The 20,530-nt window shown below is 38.0% G+C and overlaps 2 protein-coding genes across 3 annotated transcripts in view; one reads left to right on the forward strand and one right to left on the reverse strand.

Moving 5' to 3' along the window:
- Window positions 1-20,530, forward strand: part of FRRS1 (ferric chelate reductase 1) — a 134,379-nt gene that overhangs the window by 109,168 nt on the left and 4,681 nt on the right. Inside the window, exon 19 of one of the 2 annotated variants that reach the window (XR_014015029.1) lies at window positions 1,583-3,066. The exons of the other annotated variant lie outside the window; for it this stretch is intronic. The gene's annotated coding sequence lies outside the window, so the exon portion shown is untranslated. Of the gene's footprint in view, window positions 1-1,582; window positions 3,067-20,530 lie in introns of those variants that run through there. 2 annotated transcript variants of the gene reach the window in all.
- The window catches only part of PALMD (palmdelphin), a 54,984-nt gene that overhangs the window by 4,493 nt on the left and 29,961 nt on the right, over window positions 1-20,530 (reverse strand). Inside the window, exons 5-8 of the mRNA XM_081223843.1 lie at window positions 3,482-3,596; window positions 3,311-3,344; window positions 3,076-3,189; window positions 69-1,163 (exon numbers count right to left, since the gene is read on the reverse strand). Of these exons, the coding sequence (XP_081079969.1) occupies window positions 69-1,163; window positions 3,076-3,189; window positions 3,311-3,344; window positions 3,482-3,596 (1,358 nt within the window). The remainder of the gene's footprint in view (window positions 1-68; window positions 1,164-3,075; window positions 3,190-3,310; window positions 3,345-3,481; window positions 3,597-20,530) is intronic.

Consider the following 20,530-nt stretch of genomic DNA (forward strand, 5'->3'; position numbering starts at 1 on the left):
GGTAACAACACAAAGAGAAGATTATCACAGGACTAGACAGCAGTGACAAACCTTGTCATTTTTGTTACCTGTTAAGGAGGGATCCTCAGTCCCATCTCCTACTATCTGAACGTCAAGTGGAGAATGGTGGACAGGGCTGCCTAAGCTTTCTTCTTGCTCTTTCAGGGATATGGAATTTTTGTGGGGAGATTTATGGTTTGTGTTTTCATGGGGATTAACTTCTGATCTCTTTCTTGGAAGTGGTGTTGGTTTGGCAGGCTGGAAAACCTGACTGTAGGGGGCTATGGGATGGTAGGATAGTTTCTCAGCTTCTCCTTCACCCTCCTCCTCATCATCAATCACAACCAGCTCAGCATGGATGACCCCGTCATATCCCGTCAGAAGCTTCTTTTCTTCCTCATCGTCTTCTGCCTGCTGATAACCCATGAAAATCATCGTCACGGGTTCTTTCTCATCCATGTCAGAAGGCAGGGAATGAACAATATTATATCTAATGTCTTCCTCATCCTCCTGGCAAGTAGGTGAAGAACCCTGGCGTTCTGACTTCCCAACTAGTGCTTCGCTGGGACTCAGTCCCACCTTTGGAGAGGGAGCATACCTGTCCTGCATTACATTTGATTCTTCCCAAGGAGTCATCAGCCTCTTTTGCTGGGTGTGGGGTGTCTCCTCTGCTTGTTGAGTCATTGATCGGGGTTGAGGTATTGGCCGAACGGGACTGATGTGATTGAAGCTGTTGACGCTCTCCTCTGAAAGTCCATTGTCCATGTTGAGTGTGGATTTATTCACATCATTACCCAGTCCATTAGCTTTAATCTTTATCCTTCCTTGAAAGTTTGGTCCAGGAGTTACCTTCTCTCTCTGTGGAGTTGTAGGTCTGCAAAATGGATTGGCATATACAGGCTCATGATACTCTGTTGGGGATTTAGAATTTCTCTCTGAAGCTTGTCTTAAAAGTTCCTCTACTTCAACTGGTGCCAGGCCATCGGTGCCGTTGTATGCTGCACTGTGATTAGAGCTTACTGCATATACTGACTTTTGCCCATCGTCATAAACTTTTATCCCTGTACCTTTAAAGTCATCTGATGGGAGAGGTATTGAAGACAGGACTGTGCTTTCTCCGGTCTTCAAGTCTTTTTCAACTTTGATTTCCATGGCATACAAAGCTGTTGAGAGACAAATTTGATCCCTGATTTAGTTAACTTTTTCTCTTGTAAACTAGCTAGCTTTCACAGTGTTTATTATTTTTTTTTATTATTATTTTTCTTGCGGTACGCGGGTCTCTCACTGCTGCGGCCTCTCCCGTTGCGGAGCACAGGCTCCGGACATGCAGGCTCAGCGGTCATGGCTCACAGGCCTAGCCACTCTGCGGCATGTGGGATCTTCCCGGACCAGGGCACGAACCCGTGTCCCCGGCATCGGCAAGCGGACTCTCAACCACTGCGCCACCAGGGAAGCCCCACAGTGTTTATTTTTATATTAAGTATCCCCTTTGTGTTCTTTTATGAGATGTCTTTTTAAATTTTGATTTTATTCATTAATGATATAATGACTAATAGTTTAATGACATGGGTTTTTATATAAGGATGTATGAAATTACTGAAAAAATGGAAAGGACTGAAGAAGAGAAGCTGATTGGAGAAGAGAAACTGATGGTTCCTAACGGTAAGGATTTTCATTGGGGAACCAAAAGATATCCCCTTTCTAATGAATAAGTCCAACACAACAGATTTACATTCTTTACATTGCTCAGGAATCAGATCTTTTTTTTAGTGAGGAAGAATATGTCACTCTGTGCATTACTGTAGATAAGAGGCCAAGCACTGTATATTTTATTGTTACAGCCTTGCTGCACAGGCCAGCAGCCTGTTGAAATTAGAGAGGAGTGTTCTAAAATTTTCCCAACTGGGAGGTTGTTAAATGTAGAACTGGTATAGAAGAGGGAGGGAGTAGGCTAGAATCACATGCTTCTCATTTTGCCTTATGTTTCTTTTCATTTTCACTCCCATTTTTAAGAAGGGCTAAAAATAGAGCAATATCAGTTATACTAAAACAACTGAACTGGGGAGAACTGGTTGATTTTAGGGAAGTTTAAATCTGCTTCATGTCCCTGGCAAGATCCTGAGGGCTGTGATTTTAACTGGCAGAGCAAAGCTAATGGAATCTTGGGCAAAATTACAACGTTGTACTGCCTGCTTTATTGTGTGCTCTCGCCTTCCTCTTTGAATGCATCTTGCATGTCATCTCTCCTCCGTAGCCCAGTGGTTCTTGGCCTTCCCTGGTTACCCAAATAAAACTGCAACACCTTCTCCCACACTTGCCCTATCCCCCTTCTCTGTTTTATTCTTCTCTTTAGCATTTTCACTTCCTAATATGATATATTTTATTTGTTTACCTAATTTTTCATCTATTTTCTCCTTTAGAATGTCAGCTCTATGAGGGCAAAGATTTTTCGTGTTTTATTCATTACTGAATTCTTAGTGTGAGAACTGAGCTTGGCATAGAGTGGGGGTTCACTGAATATTTGTTGAATGAATGAATGAATGAATGAATGGATGAATGAATGACTACTGTCTGCAGATAGAGTGTAGCTTCTCTTTTCGCTCTAAAATTCAAAGGTTCCCTCTCTGCCCCAATACAAGCCTTCATTTTCCCTGGGGCTTTGAAGTGTTAGTGTCATGCAAATCATTCCCACATGGGGGTAAATAATGCTGAGCCTTCTCAAGGGGAATATTTTCACTTCATTCATTTCATTTCATTTTATTCTAGTGTCTACTACATGGAATATGTTGGGAGAGACATTTTTGAGCAGGGGAGCTTTGCTTTAAGAGCTTCTTGTCTCCTTCAGGCCTTTATCTTCCCTGTTCTTACCTAGTTTGCTGGGGAATGAAATGCGTGGAATAAATATTGTAACCTCATTATCCCTACCTTTGTAAGTGACTCACATACCTCATGGAACTTTGTAAAATGGGCCATTGCTTAACCTGGAAGGATAGAATGTCACAGCAAGTTGCTAATATCTGATGTTGTAAAATCTGAATTTGAGAACCTACCATTGAAGACAGATTTTTCGTATACCTTTTCTATTTTGTTCATCATCTTCTACTCCTTCATTTCGTTCCTTCCTTAATCTGGAAGGTATGTAGGATTTTGGAAGGTCAGGGATATTAGCATAGATGTCTTCAATTGACTCTGTAAAATCAATATTAATTTAAAATATATTTAGAATATATTTACCATAAAGGGAAAAATTTCAGTGGGCTTGTCAAAAAATATCTCAGTTAGACATAACATAGACTGCTCAAAAACATACCTCCTGATGTTTCTTCCTTTTCCACCTTCACAGACTGTAAGAAAAAAGAATTCTCCATGATTAATACAGTTTAAAAAATAAATTCTAAATATGGATATATTTTGAAGAATTATATACTATTTGTGGAATCACTTTGGGAGGGATTCAGTTTTAAAATTAGCTAATGCCTACCCGTATTATGTCTTCTGTTGTCCTCTCAACTGATTTTAGTTTCTTTAAAATTGCCTCTTCATTGGTTGAGATTTGCAGTTCGGCTTTTTCAAGATCTTGGATCTCTTTCTCAAGTCTGAACAAAAAGATATACTTTATATTACTTAAGACAGTACAAATACAGAGCTCTCAAATATATATTCCCCATATACAAACTTTACTTGGAATATTGAATGTAAGTATCCAGATACCTTCTCAGAACTTAGCATCACACCAAACATCACATTAAGTACATAGAAGATATCCAATACCTGACTTTGGCTTAACAATTTTCAATTAAAGTTTTTTATTTTTTATTTTTGACAAAGGGGATTCTTAGGTAAAATATTTGACCCTTGGTCCCATTTTCTTCATTGCAACTACTAATGTTACTTCCACATGAAACAGAGATTTCTTTTACAAAGAGACTTAAGTTTAAAGTTGGACCAAAAGGAATGGTCCATCTGTCATTATCCTGTAGATTGCTAATTTTTCTTACACAAGTTTTCATATAAATTGTTTGGAGAAAACATTATAATTTGGTTTTCTAGCCAAGCAACACTTTGTAACATTATAATTATTAAATTTGATTTAAAATCATAGCTATTTAACACTTAAAAACCCTGCATATCCTAACATTGAGAATGACACTTCATTTTAATTTCACAGTTCTCTAAAAGTTGTACCATATTATACAGAGTAGAGTGAAGAGGTGAGAAATGGACAAAATCTAGTACAGTGGCCTCAGCTGCTGCTGTTTATGGAGACTACGTTTCCTAGAAAAAAAAAATGTTATCACATGGCCTGACAAAGTATAAGGGAACTCATAGGGACAGAAACAGACATTTGAAATTAGATTGTTGCTTTCTGAGCTGGTATCTAGACTAGTTTAGAGCTGCATGTCAGATTCAAGTTAATTCCAGGGTGTGGCATCGTGACCTCTATCCTGGATAAAAACACACAACCACTAGCATTCACAAAGTTAGTAAAGTTGGCCCTGGGCAGCCATGAAACACATGTAGTTTCTCAGCCAAATACTCCGAGCTCTCAAATCAGCTGCCTCAAAGATGGCTGCTTAGATATAGCAGCTAGTTCAGGAGATGACAGCTGTGGGTATTAGTGTCAGCTAAAATAATTGTCAGTTTTTTGACTTCCTTCTTTGAGATGGTCATGCATCTGGCAGCTCAAAATTCCTGTGCTACTGTCATACCAATAAGAGTCCAAGCTGTGGTCAAACAGATCATTCTCCTACTTATTGCTTTCATTTCAAAATTCTGACTTTCCTCCTGCCTCTGGCTGTTGGTAGTTGGCTGTTTATAGCTGAGGAGGTTTTCTTGCATATCTTAGAACTCCAAGTAAAATGCAGTACCTCTGGTTTCTTAGAAGTTACTGAGATGTGACGCCATTCTATTAAATTCCCTCCACATCCATGGAGCACATTTGCCCATCAGTAGAGTTGTGGGGATATATGTTGGTTGGTACAGTAGAAAGTTCTGTACTGAAAGTGATATATCTGGATTATTCTGTTTCTGCTACTCACTACTTGTGAGAGCCAATTCTTTTAACTTGCCTGCAACCCAGTTTTGTAACATGTACAATGAGAATATAGCACCTGCCTTACTTCATACAGAAACACGGTGAAGCTAAGAAGCAGTGATGTATTTGAAAGCACATTACATATAATTGATATCAGATGTAAATGTTATTATGGTATAATTATCAAAGGTTTTCTGCAATACACCATGTCTATTCCATGTCCTGTTCTGCAGGGTCCTTTACCTGACAGCATGTTAGAGACAGTCTAATGAGGGGCTTTTGGGTAGAAAACAAGAAGGTTCAAGTCATTGCTGTATAAAGCTCTGGGACCTCAGGATCCAGCTGTGGAAACAGGCGGACCTGGGTTTGAACTCTGGTTCATCTGTCAAGTTCCTGGGTGACCCTAGACAAGTCACCAGACCTTGCTAAGTCTCATTGTCTTCATTCATTCATTCAAAATGTTTGTTTAGCATCTACTTTATACCAGGCACTATCCTATTTGCTGGGTTATAACAGTGAACAAAACAGAGTTCCTGTCGTCAAGAAGTTTACATTCTAGTGGACAACACACTAACACAGGGGCTGGCAAATAGTAAATACTTTAGGCTTTGCAGGCCACATTTGGTTTCTGTTGCATATTCATCTTTCATATTTTCCCTTTTATAACATTTTAATAATATAAAAACAATTTCTAGCTCATGGCTATATAAAAAGTAGGCCAGGGCTAGATTTGCCAACTCCTGTAAATGTTGTGTGTGTATGACCCAGGATCAAATCTAGCCCTGGACTTTATATATATACATATACGGATATATACATATACACATCTCATATATATACTTATAAACACACATATATGCAAATATATATACATAATAAACAAATATGTGTATATGCACACATATATACATTTATTTATGAAGAAAAATGTTTCCATGAAAAAAGTAGCATAAGGACTATAAACAGAAGAATAAGGGAGACGGAGAGTGCCTGGGGAGGGGGCTCTATTTTACAGAGTGTGGTGATGGGGAGTCTTTCTGACAATGTGTCATTTGAGTAGAGATTGAAGGAAATGAGGGAGGGACACACAAGGGTGTCGGGAGAGTGTGCTTCATAGAGAGGGAAGAGTAATTTCAAAACTTGAAATGAGAGGCAAGGGAATAAGGAGGTGAGTGGTGAGAAATAAAGTCAGAGAGGGGGTAGCCACCAGATCATAGGGGGCCTTCTGCATGGTAAGGCCTTTGGGGAGCCTCTGGGAATTCTGAGCAGAGGAGAAACATGCCAAGACATGAAATTTAAACAGTTACATTGGCCGCGGTGTTGAAAATAGACTGGAGGGGGACAAACATGGAGGTCTCAGTTGTTGAAATAATTCGGATGAAGATGGCTTAATCCAGGGTCCTTGCTGGTAGAAGAGTGAGAAGTGATTGGATTCTGGAAATATTTCAAAGGAAGAGCTGCCAGGTTATGTCGATAGATTACATATGAGAAGTGAGAGAAAGAGAGATGTCAAAGGTGATTCCAATGTTTGTAATCTGAATAATTGAAAAAATGTGAATGCAATTGACCAAGCTAAACCGGGAAGGAGAAGGAAGGAGCTTGGTGGGGAAGTGTTAAATGTGAGACAGTCAAATGGTGATATGGAGAGGACAGATATAAAAGTTGGGAGCTCAGTGAAGTCTGGGTTTGAAGATATAAAGTTGGGAGTTGGTATTTATAGCCATAGGAGTGGACAAGGTTTCCTAGAAAGTTAGAGATTCCAAGGACTGAATCCTGGGGCAATTAAGCATTTAGAGGTCTGGGCAATGTTATCTACTTCGTAGGACTTAATAAGGAATAAAATAAAAGAAATAGCGAACACTTGGCAAATGCTAGTTTCCTCCTGTCTCTGCCCTTTTCTATTCCTGGGGCACAGAGATAGAGCTCTTGATCTGCCTGGGCAATTACATCTCAGGGAAGTATGGAATGCACTGGTATTGGTAGTTGTTTTCCTCTGTAGAGAGGCCCATGCGTAACGTAATGTCATGTAGTTCTCATGAATATCTTTAGACTAATATGGTAAGAATATGAGGTTGAAAGCCTGCTAACCTCATCAGAGTATCTGCTAATGAATGTTTTTGAAGGTTTTCAAGTCCTCAGTGAAAGCTGAATTAATATGAGGTTGTCGTCAAATGACACATCATGATATGTTTGTGAAAACCAAATAGAAACAAACACACACCCCTTTTCTCTTCTTTATAACAATTACAAACAACTCTCCATTAAATAGGTTAATAAGGAAGTATCTTGGTGCTAATTACTTAGAATTGCAAAATTCTGCCAGGAGATGCTTACAGATATAGAGCATTTCTTAAAATTCTCACTTCAATATGCTATTTTTATATGTTGATTTGATACTTCTGTATATTATTTGTGGATAACATAAATATTATTAAGAGAAAAACTTTAGACGTTTTTTGTTCTGACAGAGATTTCTAAAAGATTAGAATGTCAGTGGAAGTAACGGGAGACCTAGGAAATAGTAATTGAAGATAAGGAACTGGCTTCTCTCTAGCCTACTCCCTCAAAAGACCAGAACTCAGAGGGGCAGGCACTGTGGTAGCCCAGCAGTAGAAGAAGAGGCCTCACAACCTCTATACCATATGATGTATCAAGTTTTGGGGGAATGAGGATTCTTAAGGAACATAAAACAAAAATTACAACTGGTAGGCAGGTATTATCTTTGTATAGTTAGTACAGTGGGTCTCAACTGATGGCAGTTTCTTCTCTGAGGTCATTTGGCAATGTCTGGACACATTTTTGGTTATCACAGCTTGAGAAGTGCTACTGGCATCTAGTGGGTAGAGGCTGGGGCTGCTGCTAAACATTCTGAATGCACGGCACAGTCCCCCACAACAAAGACTTGTCTGGTTCAAACTGTCAATAGTGCTGAAGTGGAGAAATGCTGGGCACCTAATACAGTGCCTGGTGTAGTACAGGTGCTTGATACATGCTTTACAAGGGATTTTGATATATCTACCTCCAGTATATTTTTACTTTTTCCTCATTATTTCTCTCTTCCATTTAGCTGTAATATAGAATCCAAAATTATTATTTTTTGAATAGAATTTGATCATCCTATTTTTATTTAAAATTATCATTTGGGTTCAGTTGATTTTCAAATCACTCTCTCTATATATATAAATATATATTTATTTCTTGGCTCAGTGACCATTCATAATTGAGAGTATACTTAGCCCTGATTTGAAGCTCCAAAAATGCAGGGAATTCCCTGGCGGTCCAGTGGTTAAGACTCCGTGCTCTCACTGCTGAGGGCCCAGGTTCAATACCTGGTTGGGGAACTAAGATCCCACAAGCCGTGTGGTGCAGCCCAAAAGAAAACAAAACCAAAAAATGCAGGGCTTAAATTAGGGCCTCATATCCAATCCTTTTCCAAAGGTTTTGGGTGGAGAGAAAATTTAGCAAGTGTAAGTGAAGAATTGGGGAAATATATAACTATATATCTGTATGTGTGTGTAGGTACATTCATGTATACACATATATGTATATATGTATGTCTGTATTTTTGTGTGTGCATATATAAAATTTTAGTTTTACATATAAAAATATAAATTTATGTGTATATACATACATATGTAAAACTAAATTTGTTTTACTTGGAAAGCTTCGGGTAGGTCGCTGGGGGATAACTCTCTAACTTTCACCTACTTATCTCTCAGCTGATGGGTTAGAATTTCCATAAGTGCTACCACCCCCACCTCTAGAAGGTATTACCTTCCCGAATGGGAATTAAGCTCCTAGAAATGCTGATTCAGTTTGGTGAGAAACAGGCAGCAGAGAAAGAGAAATATCCTTCCTGGTGCCTCCTGGGCTGTTAGGCGGGGTCTGATGGATGAGTTAGTACCTCTCTCAGTTTCTGAGAGATGGTGAGCAGGCATCATGTGCCAATTTAGATAAGCAAAGTACATGAAAAAGGATTTGTAATGCTATCCATTATTGGAATCTTTCTTCTCCTTGCTTATTTGCTGGAGAAAAAGAGGGTTATTTACAAGAGCTCCCTAGTTGAAAGCAGGTAGCTTTCATTTCATGCACTGTTCTAGTAATAATTTTCCTTAATCATCATGAGATAATATCCCCAATCCAATTCCAACACGCAAGTTATTGTCTTAGAAAAAGGACAGCACATTAACGCTGCATGCGCCAAGAAAGGGTTATTTCAGAAGGCAATTTTTCTGCTGCTAAGGGTCCATTTATCTCTTTCAGTTTTTGGTGGTGTTAACAAGGATTAACAACCTGACGGGGTTTGCTATTAGGTGCCAAACAAATGAGAAATCAGGAGAAAAAAATTCAAAAGTTTATGCCCTACCTTACAGTACTTCACTTGTTAGCGATTATAACAACATTTAATATGTACTGCGTATTTACACCGTACCAGGCACTGGCCTAATTAGTCCTCACAACAACCCCCATGAGTACTGTTATTAGTTCCCTTCAACAGGTGAGCAAACTGGGCACCTAGAAAGACAACTGGTCCAGAGGCTTACAGGTAGCCTGTGACAGGATGGAATTTGAAATCAAGTCTCTGCCAATAGAGCCTGAGCTCTGAACTCCTTGCTGATTAGCCACCATGGGAACAAAACTTTAAAAAATGGATTCTTATGAACTTACAAACAACATTCACTTGCTCAACAGTACAAAAGGATTTTTTTTACTTTCTATGATAATAAAGTGAAGATTGACATGCTAGCTGGGGTCTACCACAATGTAACAGTCCTGACTCATTACCTGTAAAGCTAATATTTCTCTTCTGATCTTCATTAGAGTGATTTTTTTGTGCAGAGAATTTCTCTGCTTAGTGGTCTAGTCAGTATGACCAGGATTAAAGTCCAGGCTTTGTCATTTTTCTCTTTGGCTGCTTGAGTTTGGTTTTTGGTAGGAGTTCTTAGCATAGTCTTTTTCAAAGAGTCTGAGGTTTTCTAACCTAGTGCTACTTTATAGAGAGATTTTCTTTGCTTGGACACAAGATTATTGTTCAAAATAATGGAAGCTTTAGGTCTTAAATATAAAGCTGGTTATACAATTTGATTACAACTCCACAATTTGAATGTAACCACCAATGCTATGTTTGAAATTAAATTTATGACTGGCTTTAGCTATATACGTTGAAAGGACTGATGAATTAACACTTATGTCTTGGTAACTCAAGCTCTCTTATTAAAAGCCAGGACTACATAAAGAGAGTGCCAAATGGCCACTTCTCTGGGATGGCCTGAGTCAGCAGGTCTTAGACCCAGGCTGTGCCACTATTGATGTACCTCTGAGACCAGTTGATGGAAGTGCTAGGACCACCTCTCCAAGCCCACCCCAGGCTAGACAAAGAAGGACCCAGTTTCTTTTGGGGACTTATAGGCTCTCAGATATGTTTGCCTCCAACAGGGTGTTGAATTCAACATGGAGTTGTAAGCAGTTGTAATCCCTGACTCTTCCCTTGGGCCAGAGGTTCTTTCTTTTCTTCCCCACTGAATCTTGGGAGAACAGGAGGTGGCTGGTGGTTTACCTATGTTTTGTGAGGGTTTTTTTTTTGCGGGGGGAGGTCCACTTTTTTTTCCCCAGCTCTACCCATGGAAACAGAAAGTAAGCTCATATCAAAGCTAACTCACTTGGCATAATTATTGACTCCCTCCAAGCTTCAGTTTTCTCATTTGAGGAATAATATTCACAAAGGGTTTTTTTAAGGGGGTAAATGAGATAATGTTTGTAAGTCTCTAGCACAGGGCTTGACATAGAGGAATTCCTAAATAATGATTAGTTACTCCTTTCTCTTCCTCAGTTTTCTAGGGAGAGGAGGGCCCTCTCTGACAACTCCAGTGAAAGAGAAAATCTACCGGGTCCATTTTTGGATTTGATCTTCAACCTTGATATCAATGATTTTAGAGCAAGCATGGTGCTAATATAGCATCAGAAACACCTAGAGAGGTGGGATAGGGAGGGTGGGAGGGAGACTCAGGAGGGAGGAGATGTGGGGATATATGTGTATGTATCGCTGATTCACTTTTTTATAAAGCAGAAACTGGCACACCATTGTGGAGCAATTATACTCCAATAAAGAGGTTAAAAAAAGATAATAAACATGTATAACACCCCCCCAAAAAATAAAATAAAATAAAATAAAATGTGCTCCACTCCAAAAAAAAAAAGAAACACACCTGTCCTTGAAAATACTGTTCTAGACAGAACACAAAAAGCAGTGCTCCAGCATTATTAGAATTTTCATAACATTTATGGGGATAGTGTCTATTTAATAAATGTGATTTAATAAACGATGTCTATTTAATTAAAGAAAGAATATGCTAGTTTGCTTTGACAACCCACTGATTTCTCCCCAAATCCATTCCTCCTGTTCTTTTTAGTAATAGAACTCCCTGAGTTTTATGTGTCTCCCTGCTGCCCTCCTACAGACTACTGTTTCCCAGTCTTATTTGCATTGAAATGATGTCATGTGACTAAATTCTGGCCAATAGGGTATTAGCAAGCGTAACCTCTGCAATTTTCAGGTCATATCCTTAAACTAGAGCTGTTTGCCCTCCATTTATCTTCCCCTTCCTAAGCTGAAATGAGGATGTGGTGATGGTCAGCTGCCTTTAACCTTACAACCAAGGGCATCCCTTAGGGGGTAGCAAAGCAATAACACAGCAAGAAACAGGGTCTCTTGATCATCTCATGTAATGTTGCTGCTCCCCTCGCTTGAATTTCTCCCAGCTAGGATTGTTATGTGTAGGAGGAAAATGAACCTTTCTAATCTTGTTTAAGCCACTGTTCTTCTAGAGGCTTTTAAAGCAAAAAATCCAGTATGTTAATTATTGTATAACCTTATGGAAGATGAGTCTTGGTGTGACAAATTTTATGAAATTTTTTCATAATTTTTTTTGTTGATTTTCAGAATTAATTATTAGTATCTTGCACTTCAGGCAGTTCACCAGTAACAATAGAATAATAAATCAGTTTTTGCTCCGAGTGGTTAAAGAATTTACATGTTTCTAAATGATATATCAAACCTGACATCGTTTGTGTTGACATAAGCTAGTTAATATTGAATGGCTAAGGTTTGCAATGAAAAAAGGGAGTCATTTTATTTTTTAATCATAACTCATCTAAAAAATTTGCTCTGAAATTGCAATGGATACTATTGAATACACATAGTTGATGACTTTAATTAGGTATTATTGACTGTTGTGTGTTGATCACATGTAATGGGCAGATACATTATTACTAATGGGTCAGATGTTATAGATATTTTACTTTTACAGATAATGTGGCCAATGGGCAATGGCCAATTTTATTTCCAAATAAAATTGGGAGTATGTAATCAGGTAGAAGGTAGGCTGTTTTGTTTTATTTTTAAAGTTGGGGTCCAACAACTTTCATCAAACATTTAACAAACTTTTATTAAGCACCTACTACATGTCAGACACATTTTTTCACCAAACTGAAATAAAAGTATATCAAAAAAAATGAAGAATGCTCCTATGCATGGACATAGGACAAGAATTGCATTTCAATCAGCTCTTGCCGAAGAGCATGTATAATAAGAAAGCTCTAACCCACAAGCGCAAATAATCACATGCCATGGTAAGCCTGCCAGAGAATTAAAGGGCATTTGGCATACAGCAAACACTAAGTTTGCCCCGAGTCAGATCTACTGCCTCTAACCCTGAGCACTGAAGAACAGGACAAGCAATACAGCACAGTAGCTTCATGATAACTAGAAGCAGAGAGCTGGCCCAAGAGTGACATTGAAACAAGTGCCAGTTTGCTCTGATAATTGGGAACAGAGCAGATGTTTAGAAGAGCTGAATAATTTATAGTTACATGTGAGCAGATTTTACACATCTCCTAATATAACTGTAAATATTAACAATTATCTTATGGGCAGACAATACTATCATGATTTGAAACTGCCTGGTAGGCATTCAAGAGAGTGATTTAGTAGAAAACCAAATCCTCTCATTCAGAATAATATTTTGTAAATTAAGGTATGCATTTGCCATGAAAAACAAGAATCCAAACCGGTTTTCAGAGAATAAGCTATTTTTATGTGCAAGTTACAAACGTGATTTTCAAATGAACACAAATAAACGTACACCCAGGAGGTTGGTGTGATATAGCAAATTGGTTAGTTATGGGCTTCTCAGATGTTTTGCCAGTGACCTTCAAATACTGTCGTAGCCAGGTCATGGCAAGTTAACTGAAGATATGCTTACCCATGATTTTGGAAAGCTTTTTTTTCTTAAAAAAAAATTGTAGGGGAAAACTATTTTTAGTGAATATACTACTTGTAACCATATTATGAAATGACAAAACATATTCAGTGATGTATACAGCCAGTGACTCTCTCCATTCAGAAATAATTACTGACTTAGTGTCTTGTAACCCTTAACATTTATGTCTAACAGTATTATAGAGCAGCCACTATATTTTCTACTTTCTATCCACTTCATTTTGACTTTGTGCCTAGTGTTAATTGTTCATATTTGATGCCAAGAACAGGACTCTTATTATTTGAACACCAAAAATATAAATTCCAACCTCAGTATAACACAGAATAACCAACAAAGACCAGTTAGCCTGGGGTGGTCTAAATGAACTAAGTGACATTTGCTTTATGTCAGACAAAAGATGCATTGCAAGGAGGGTGGTGTGGAAGTTTTCTGAGCTATAAATTTAGTGTCTGGGGACTCTCCTGGGGAATGGGGAAGCCAAGGCCCTATGGCAGCACAGACCCTTTCTCTAACACAATGAGTCTCTGCTTTTGAACATGACTGCCACCTGGAAGATGGATCACTGAAACAAACTCTCCTCCCACTTTCTGGATTGTTCAGTTGTTCCTTTTTTCCTTCTTTACTCATGCCAATACAGCCAAAGATCTATGACATCCCTGTTAACAGCTTTAAACTTGTGTTTCAAGTTACCGAATATTGTTTTGAATGAGATATTTAATGTAAAAGTACATTGAAAAGTTAAAGGATGTAAAGAGAGGTAAACAAATAAAAATTTGCTTTGAGGAGTTTATGATTCTTAAATCTCCTCTAGAAGAACAAAGACTTATATGAGGCAGGTTCTTAATAAATGTTCATTGAAATGAATCAAATATAAGCAGGGTGAAGCATGATGGAAAGGGTCTGGAGTCAGAAAGATCTGTGTGTGACTTATAGGTCAGTTGTTAAAAGGTTCATAGCTTTCTGTGCTTTAGTGTCTGTATGTGTAAAACAAGGCTAATTAGACTCCCCTCAGAGAACTGTCATTCTCAAAATAATGCTTAGTACATAATATATACTCTGTAAAGGATAGCTGTTGTTACTGAATTGCAGTCGGGTGAGGAGAGGACTCTCAGAGGTTATTCTAATCTACCTCTCAGCTTACCATTGTGGTGGGGGAGTGTTTATTCTAGTTAACCATTTAATCCTTATTTCTACTAACATATAAACGAGATTGCCAGGTATGAGCAAGAGAGAATGCTGGAAGGCAGGGATAAGGAAATAAAAGAACATAGGAAGAAGGAGAAAAGTGAGAAAGTAAAATGATGAGATGGTAAAACATGCTATCAACAATTGCCTCAAAAACCAGGGGCACTATAGCCACGTAACTTTGCCCTTGACTCAAGATAGTTGGGTGTTTATTTTTTATTTTTAAAAAAATTTCAAGACATTCCTTTGTAGTTTATTAACATTCAAATCACTGTCTAATCTTCATCTGGTCTCCTTAAATATGTGGTATTTTCAAGTCCATTCATCCATCCATCCATCCATCATTCATTCATTTATTAAGCTATGTAGTCATAGATATTCCTACTATGTGCTAGGAATTGTATTTTTTTGTGGGGGGGGAGATAAATTTCCCCCCTTTCCTTATGCTGGAAGTTTGGTTAACTTAGCTCTTTTTGTTAAATTAAAAAAGCTCCTGAATTAAAAATAATCAGAATATCTGGGAAATTAAAAATAACCACAGATGAACTATTACAAATCTGGTAAACCAGTTAGTCAAATACGGGCAGTGAAAAACATGCTTGGAATGATTTTGACTCAGATAATTGCCTCAGAATAATTTCTTGTGTGTTTCTAGGCAACAGCAAATTTAAGAAGAAACAAATGGTGGGGTTTTTTTCTCCCTTTTTGCCTTTTCCCCCTTTATCTTCTCTTATGTTGTCACAGAAGAGCAGCTTGTCTATCTCCATGCAATGTGATGTTAGATGTGGCTGGTTGGGTTAGAGCAGGAAGACAGAAACATTTAGCCTGTGATATTTTCCATGCAGCATGTGCCACTGTGTTTGATGAGACATTATTTTCACTAAGGTACAATTGGCTTGTACAGGTAGATAAGAACATTAGGTAGTGGTTAAACTTGGATAGAAATAATAATGAGCTAAACTTTGATAAACCATAACCAGCGACAAAGTCATTTAACCTTTATATTTCTACATCAGCACTTTGGGTTCCTTTTTGAAATTGAATCTTGCCTGCTATCTTTTGAGTTAACTGAGTAGTTTATTGCTCTACATGCTGTTGAGCAGAGTGCATTTTCTAGTTGTCCATCTCCACTTGGGGAGGGATTTCCCTTAAGTGATGTGAGTTAGCTATAGCTGCTATAACAGCCCACTATCCAGCTTTTCTCATGACATACAATCACATAGAAATCCAAGCTTCACATGCACCTTCCCCTGAGTATGATACGTGGAAGGCAGTTTCTGCCTATTTGGAGATGAATGAAAGTGCATTAAAGAAAGGCAGAAGGTCAGAAGGGTACTTTGGAATATTAAAAAAAATTCTTACTAGGGAACATTTAATCAGAAGTAGATAATCCTTCTCAAAGGGAATGCAGTGTATTTGCATCATTCTCCTTGGCAGTTAACCTTTTGCATTTTAAGCTTATGACATTTCTTTCAGGCACTCCGTGTGCTCCAATTGAAGTCAGAGGTCTTTGGACGCAGTACAAAAAGTAGCAAGTATCTGGAAGGGAGCTTGATGCAAGGCAGTTTGGCAGAGGGAGTCATGGAGAACTGCAGGGTAGCTAGATAGCAAAGAGGAACCTAGCAAGTGAATGACTTAGCTCCCTTGGACACTTCTTAGGGTGCTTGGGGTGTCTTTTGACTGTAGGTATTGGATGGAGGAAAGCAGCAGAAGTGATAGAACAGGATTTCTAATTCAGCCTATAAATCTGTGCACATGGATATTTGGATTGAGAGGTCAGTGCTGGATTTTCACCTGTGCCTACAATCAGGAAGTAAAGGGTTCAGTGGCCACACTAAGAGCAGGGCTCATTTGGGAGGCAAATTGAAACTCTAATTTGAGCAAAGTGATTCAGAAGATGTTCAATACAGTTTTCCCCCTGGGAATATTTTCTCCTAAGGTATTAATCAGGGCACAAGTCAAAGTGCTCACTAATATTGTTCCAGAGCTAACATGTGACTCAGAAAAAATAACTATGGAAACCCACTTAGTTTCTGAAATGTTGCCTCTCTTTGAAAGGAAAAATGAGAGGATAAATATGAAGACATACTTTACTTAAAGGTTATGTGTGAGTCAGGGAAACTCTGAGTGTTTTTAATATGATAAAGAGTCACATGAATGTCTCTATAAAATGATGCATATAAGAGTGAAATTATAGCATGGATTGGAAATTTAAAATGCTGTAGAGGATAGCTTTTATAGGATTTAACTTTTGTAAAATTTTGCTATGGATCCAAGACACAATTTATTTTTATGCTTAGGACTTTTAATTCGATTTTAAATTCTGGCTCTTAATTTTTTAGCTGTATGACATAGGGCAAATTAGCCTCTATAAATGTCAGTTTTCTCACCTGTTAAATGTTATCTCCCTCATAAGATGGTTGTGAGAATTCACGAAATAATATATATGAAGTGTTTAGTACAGTGCCTGGTATACAACAAATGCTCTGTAAAAATTAACTGATATTATTAACATTTTAGTCTTCAAACCATAAAGAAAATCCATCAATTATTTTCCATGTGGAAAGAATCTTAGTTGGGGGATAACCTCAGATTACTCAAAGAAAAAGATTCTTTGTACTAGCATAAAGAAATGAGAGATCTTAGCCAAAAGATTAAAATCTCCAGATAAAGCTCTAGGCAGTGTCCTTCTTTTAATTATTTTTGATTCCTTATAAGAAATCATATTTAATGTTTTCTGAACACCTACCATGTGTCAGGCACTCATGAAGTTGTTTCACTCATCCCAGTCCCTTGAAGTGGCTTATGATGGTCCACTATTACAGACAAGGAAATTGAGGCCCAAAGGGATGAAAGAACATGGCTAGGCTTATGAACTATGGTCGGCAGAACAGGGATTTGAATGCCAAAGACCATGCTTTTTCAGTTCATCGCATGAAACTGTGGAAGAAAAAGGAATTCAAACTTCATGGGCAGTCTGGCCTTGCTGCAGACTCTGAGGTAATAGCAACATTTCTATTTTGATGTGCCTATTAAAATCTTATCCTGTAGCTGAGAGGCCTGGCAGATGGCAAATGTTACCCTTGAGCAGGCACCTAAGTAGGGTGATAAATCACATTCAGGGATTAGGATACTTTCTCTGCTTAGGGAAGGAGGATGGCTCTGCCTACTTCAACCTCATCAGTTGGCTTGGTTGCCATTCAGAGCTTACAGGAAAATGCACTGTATTTAGCTGGTAATAAAAGCTTCTTAAGCACTGTGGGTAGTTGTTTCTGAAAAAGAATGAATTTAAAAACATGTACCTGATTATTTAGCAGCTTTAGAAATATCTGAGGAAAAAATGTTCAGTTATCAGATAAAGCTGCTTTGGCAACGTGATTTCTATAATGCTAGGCAGTAGTGGAGGCTGCTTAATACTGGCAAGGCACAGTTATTTTTTGTCTCCGTATGTTGCTTTAGAATGTTCTGTTCCCTGCACATTTTTAATGAGATAAACATGCCTTTATGGGTCATGATGGTGCAAATTCTTTACTAGCTCTTTGCAAATACATCTTTTTAGGACTACTCCTTAAACAATGTAGTTTGCTGTTAGGTGTCAGGTATTTTTCTAGTTCCAGAGCATTTACACCTATAGCTCTCTATTAATTTTACAGCTGGAGAGCACTGAATTTGACTCACTTTGAGACCCAAATCTATCCTTTACTGGCTCTGTGATCTTAATGAAGTCCCTTATCCTCTTTGAGCGTATTTCTTCATCTATGAAATGGAGGTGTTGATGCTTTCTTTTAGGGTTGCTGTAATGAATGACTTAATGGAAATGCAAGTGCTTTGTAAATTGCACAAGGCCATTTAAAAATGAACCATTACTGTTATTATTATTTATATTTGGGGATTAAAATCGTTTGGTGTTAATAAAGGAGCACTGGTGGGATAATGACATCCTAAAGATCTAAAATAAAGTCGTAGTGAGATGCCAGAAATTGGGTAATGAATAGACATTTAATTGGTAGTTTAACAAAGACATTAATTGCAAGTGGAAGAAGATCCTGATTGTGGTAAAGGCTGTTTGGAGAAAGCAAAACCAAGGGACAGAACATGCTTCAAAGACTTCTTACAAGATAATGACTTTTCAGTCCACAGAGGTTGCCATGTGCCATTATCTTATAGGCAGCATTGGATAGTCAAATTAAGTAGTCTCTGATCTGCCACTTCCTAACAGTGTGAATTCTTTAATCTCTCTTCAAAAATTGAAGATCATAACACCTGCCTTATAGGGTTATGAAGATTAAATGGGATGATATATGCAAAGTGCCTGGTGCATAATACGGCTCAGCAAATAGGTTTCCTCCTCTCCCTCCTACTTCTCCTCTTCTTCCTCTTCCTTGTTTTTGTTCTTTCTTCCTCCCTTTGTCCCTTCCTTCCTTCCTCCCTCCCTCCCTCTTTTTCTCTCTCTTTCATCACATAGGAGCTCTAACTAGGCAAGCCACTACCAAAACTACTAGAAGCTTATGTGATTCTCAGAGCATTCAGGCAAGGCCTGAAAGCAATCAGTATAGTCCTAGTAAATTCTCTTGGATTACCCAGAAAGCAGCCCAAACTCGTTGATGGACTTTGAGTATATGTAACTACTTCATTTATCATCAGATGCAGAGAAAGTTGTAGGTGTTCAGTGTGTGGAAAGACTCCAAAGAAGGGGCTCTGAGGGGAAGAAAGGAGGTGTCTGTGCAGGGCAAGGGTTTACAGGGATTAAATTCAGAGCTCCTTGAGAGATAAGGATTGTGTGTGGAAGGGTGAGGAAAGCAATCTTCAGCTAAACCAGACTTTGTTAGGAAGCTTTTGCTAAGGGATGCCTTTTGAATAATCAAGTTTTCCAAACTGTAGAGTTGATTTATTGAGTTATTTTAAAAGTATTTACTATCTGCCATTCATCAACAGTTCATATCTTTGAACAAACAATTGAGGAGTTTATAAATATAAACATTTCAGTTATAAAATATAACTTTAAAAGAATGGTTAATTTAAAAACATCTAAATAAGAATGAGCAGTCAATGATTTTAGCTATTAAATATACAAGTGTATGAAATTAAGCTAGTAAAATAAAAATGAGTTGAAAAAAAGAAAGTTTTTTTCCCCCATGTTGTCAATTTAAGGCCTAATGCAATCTGTTTACATAGTGTGGTGAGTATGGACAAAATGTGGTCATAGCACAGCTATTGGATATTTTTATCTTCCCGGTCTTTCCTATGGTCCTCACAAAAGATAACAAATTTGCAGTGAGTGAGGCTTTGAAAGTTACCTATGTTTCAAAGATGTGTAGGCTTTAAATTATTGTCATTATTATACCACAAAAAATTCCATCTTTTTTCCATGTGTGGGCTAGAAAATGATTCTGACATTTCTCACATCTTTTTCTTCTGTGCTATCTATACTTTGTGATAATATTAATAATCCTATCTTATATTTGAGCTTTCCAACTTTTTTCAGGTCCAACACCTCATTTTAAGCCAAGGCAATTAAAAAACTTTACTTGCTATATCCGATGTTGCTGAGTCTGTACTAATTGTGTATGATGGTCAGGAAAGGACACTGAGAAGTGAAGTCAACCCCTGTGACCAATCAGAGAAGTAGAAGAGAGAAAATGTTAGTGAAGTAGTCCTATAGTGTCTTCTCTTCCAAAATATCATGGCTGAGGCTAAGGAGGGCCTGGGAAGAGGTGTGATGGGGGGAGAGTATGCACACACCCTTATAACTGTCACCTGTCCTAAGATGAGAGAGGAGGTTGAGGCAGTGAAGAACTGCTTTTGCTCTCTTGCCAAATGCCAGGTAGGTGCTAGTAGTTTAGCACATGCATTTATTAATCTGTTCAACAACTCTGAAAGATAGATATTGTTACTACCATTTTGTAGATGAGGAAATGGGCTCAGAGAGCTATGGGTAAGTCACCCATACGTATTTTAAAAATGAGTCTCTTGTTGCTATGTTTTGGGGACCTTTACAGCAAGATTTCTGTTGTTGCTTTCTGGTGTGTTT

Source organism: Mesoplodon bidens, assembly GCF_964165515.1.
Source record: "Mesoplodon bidens genome assembly, chromosome: 2".
Lineage (NCBI taxonomy): Eukaryota > Metazoa > Chordata > Mammalia > Artiodactyla > Ziphiidae > Mesoplodon > Mesoplodon bidens.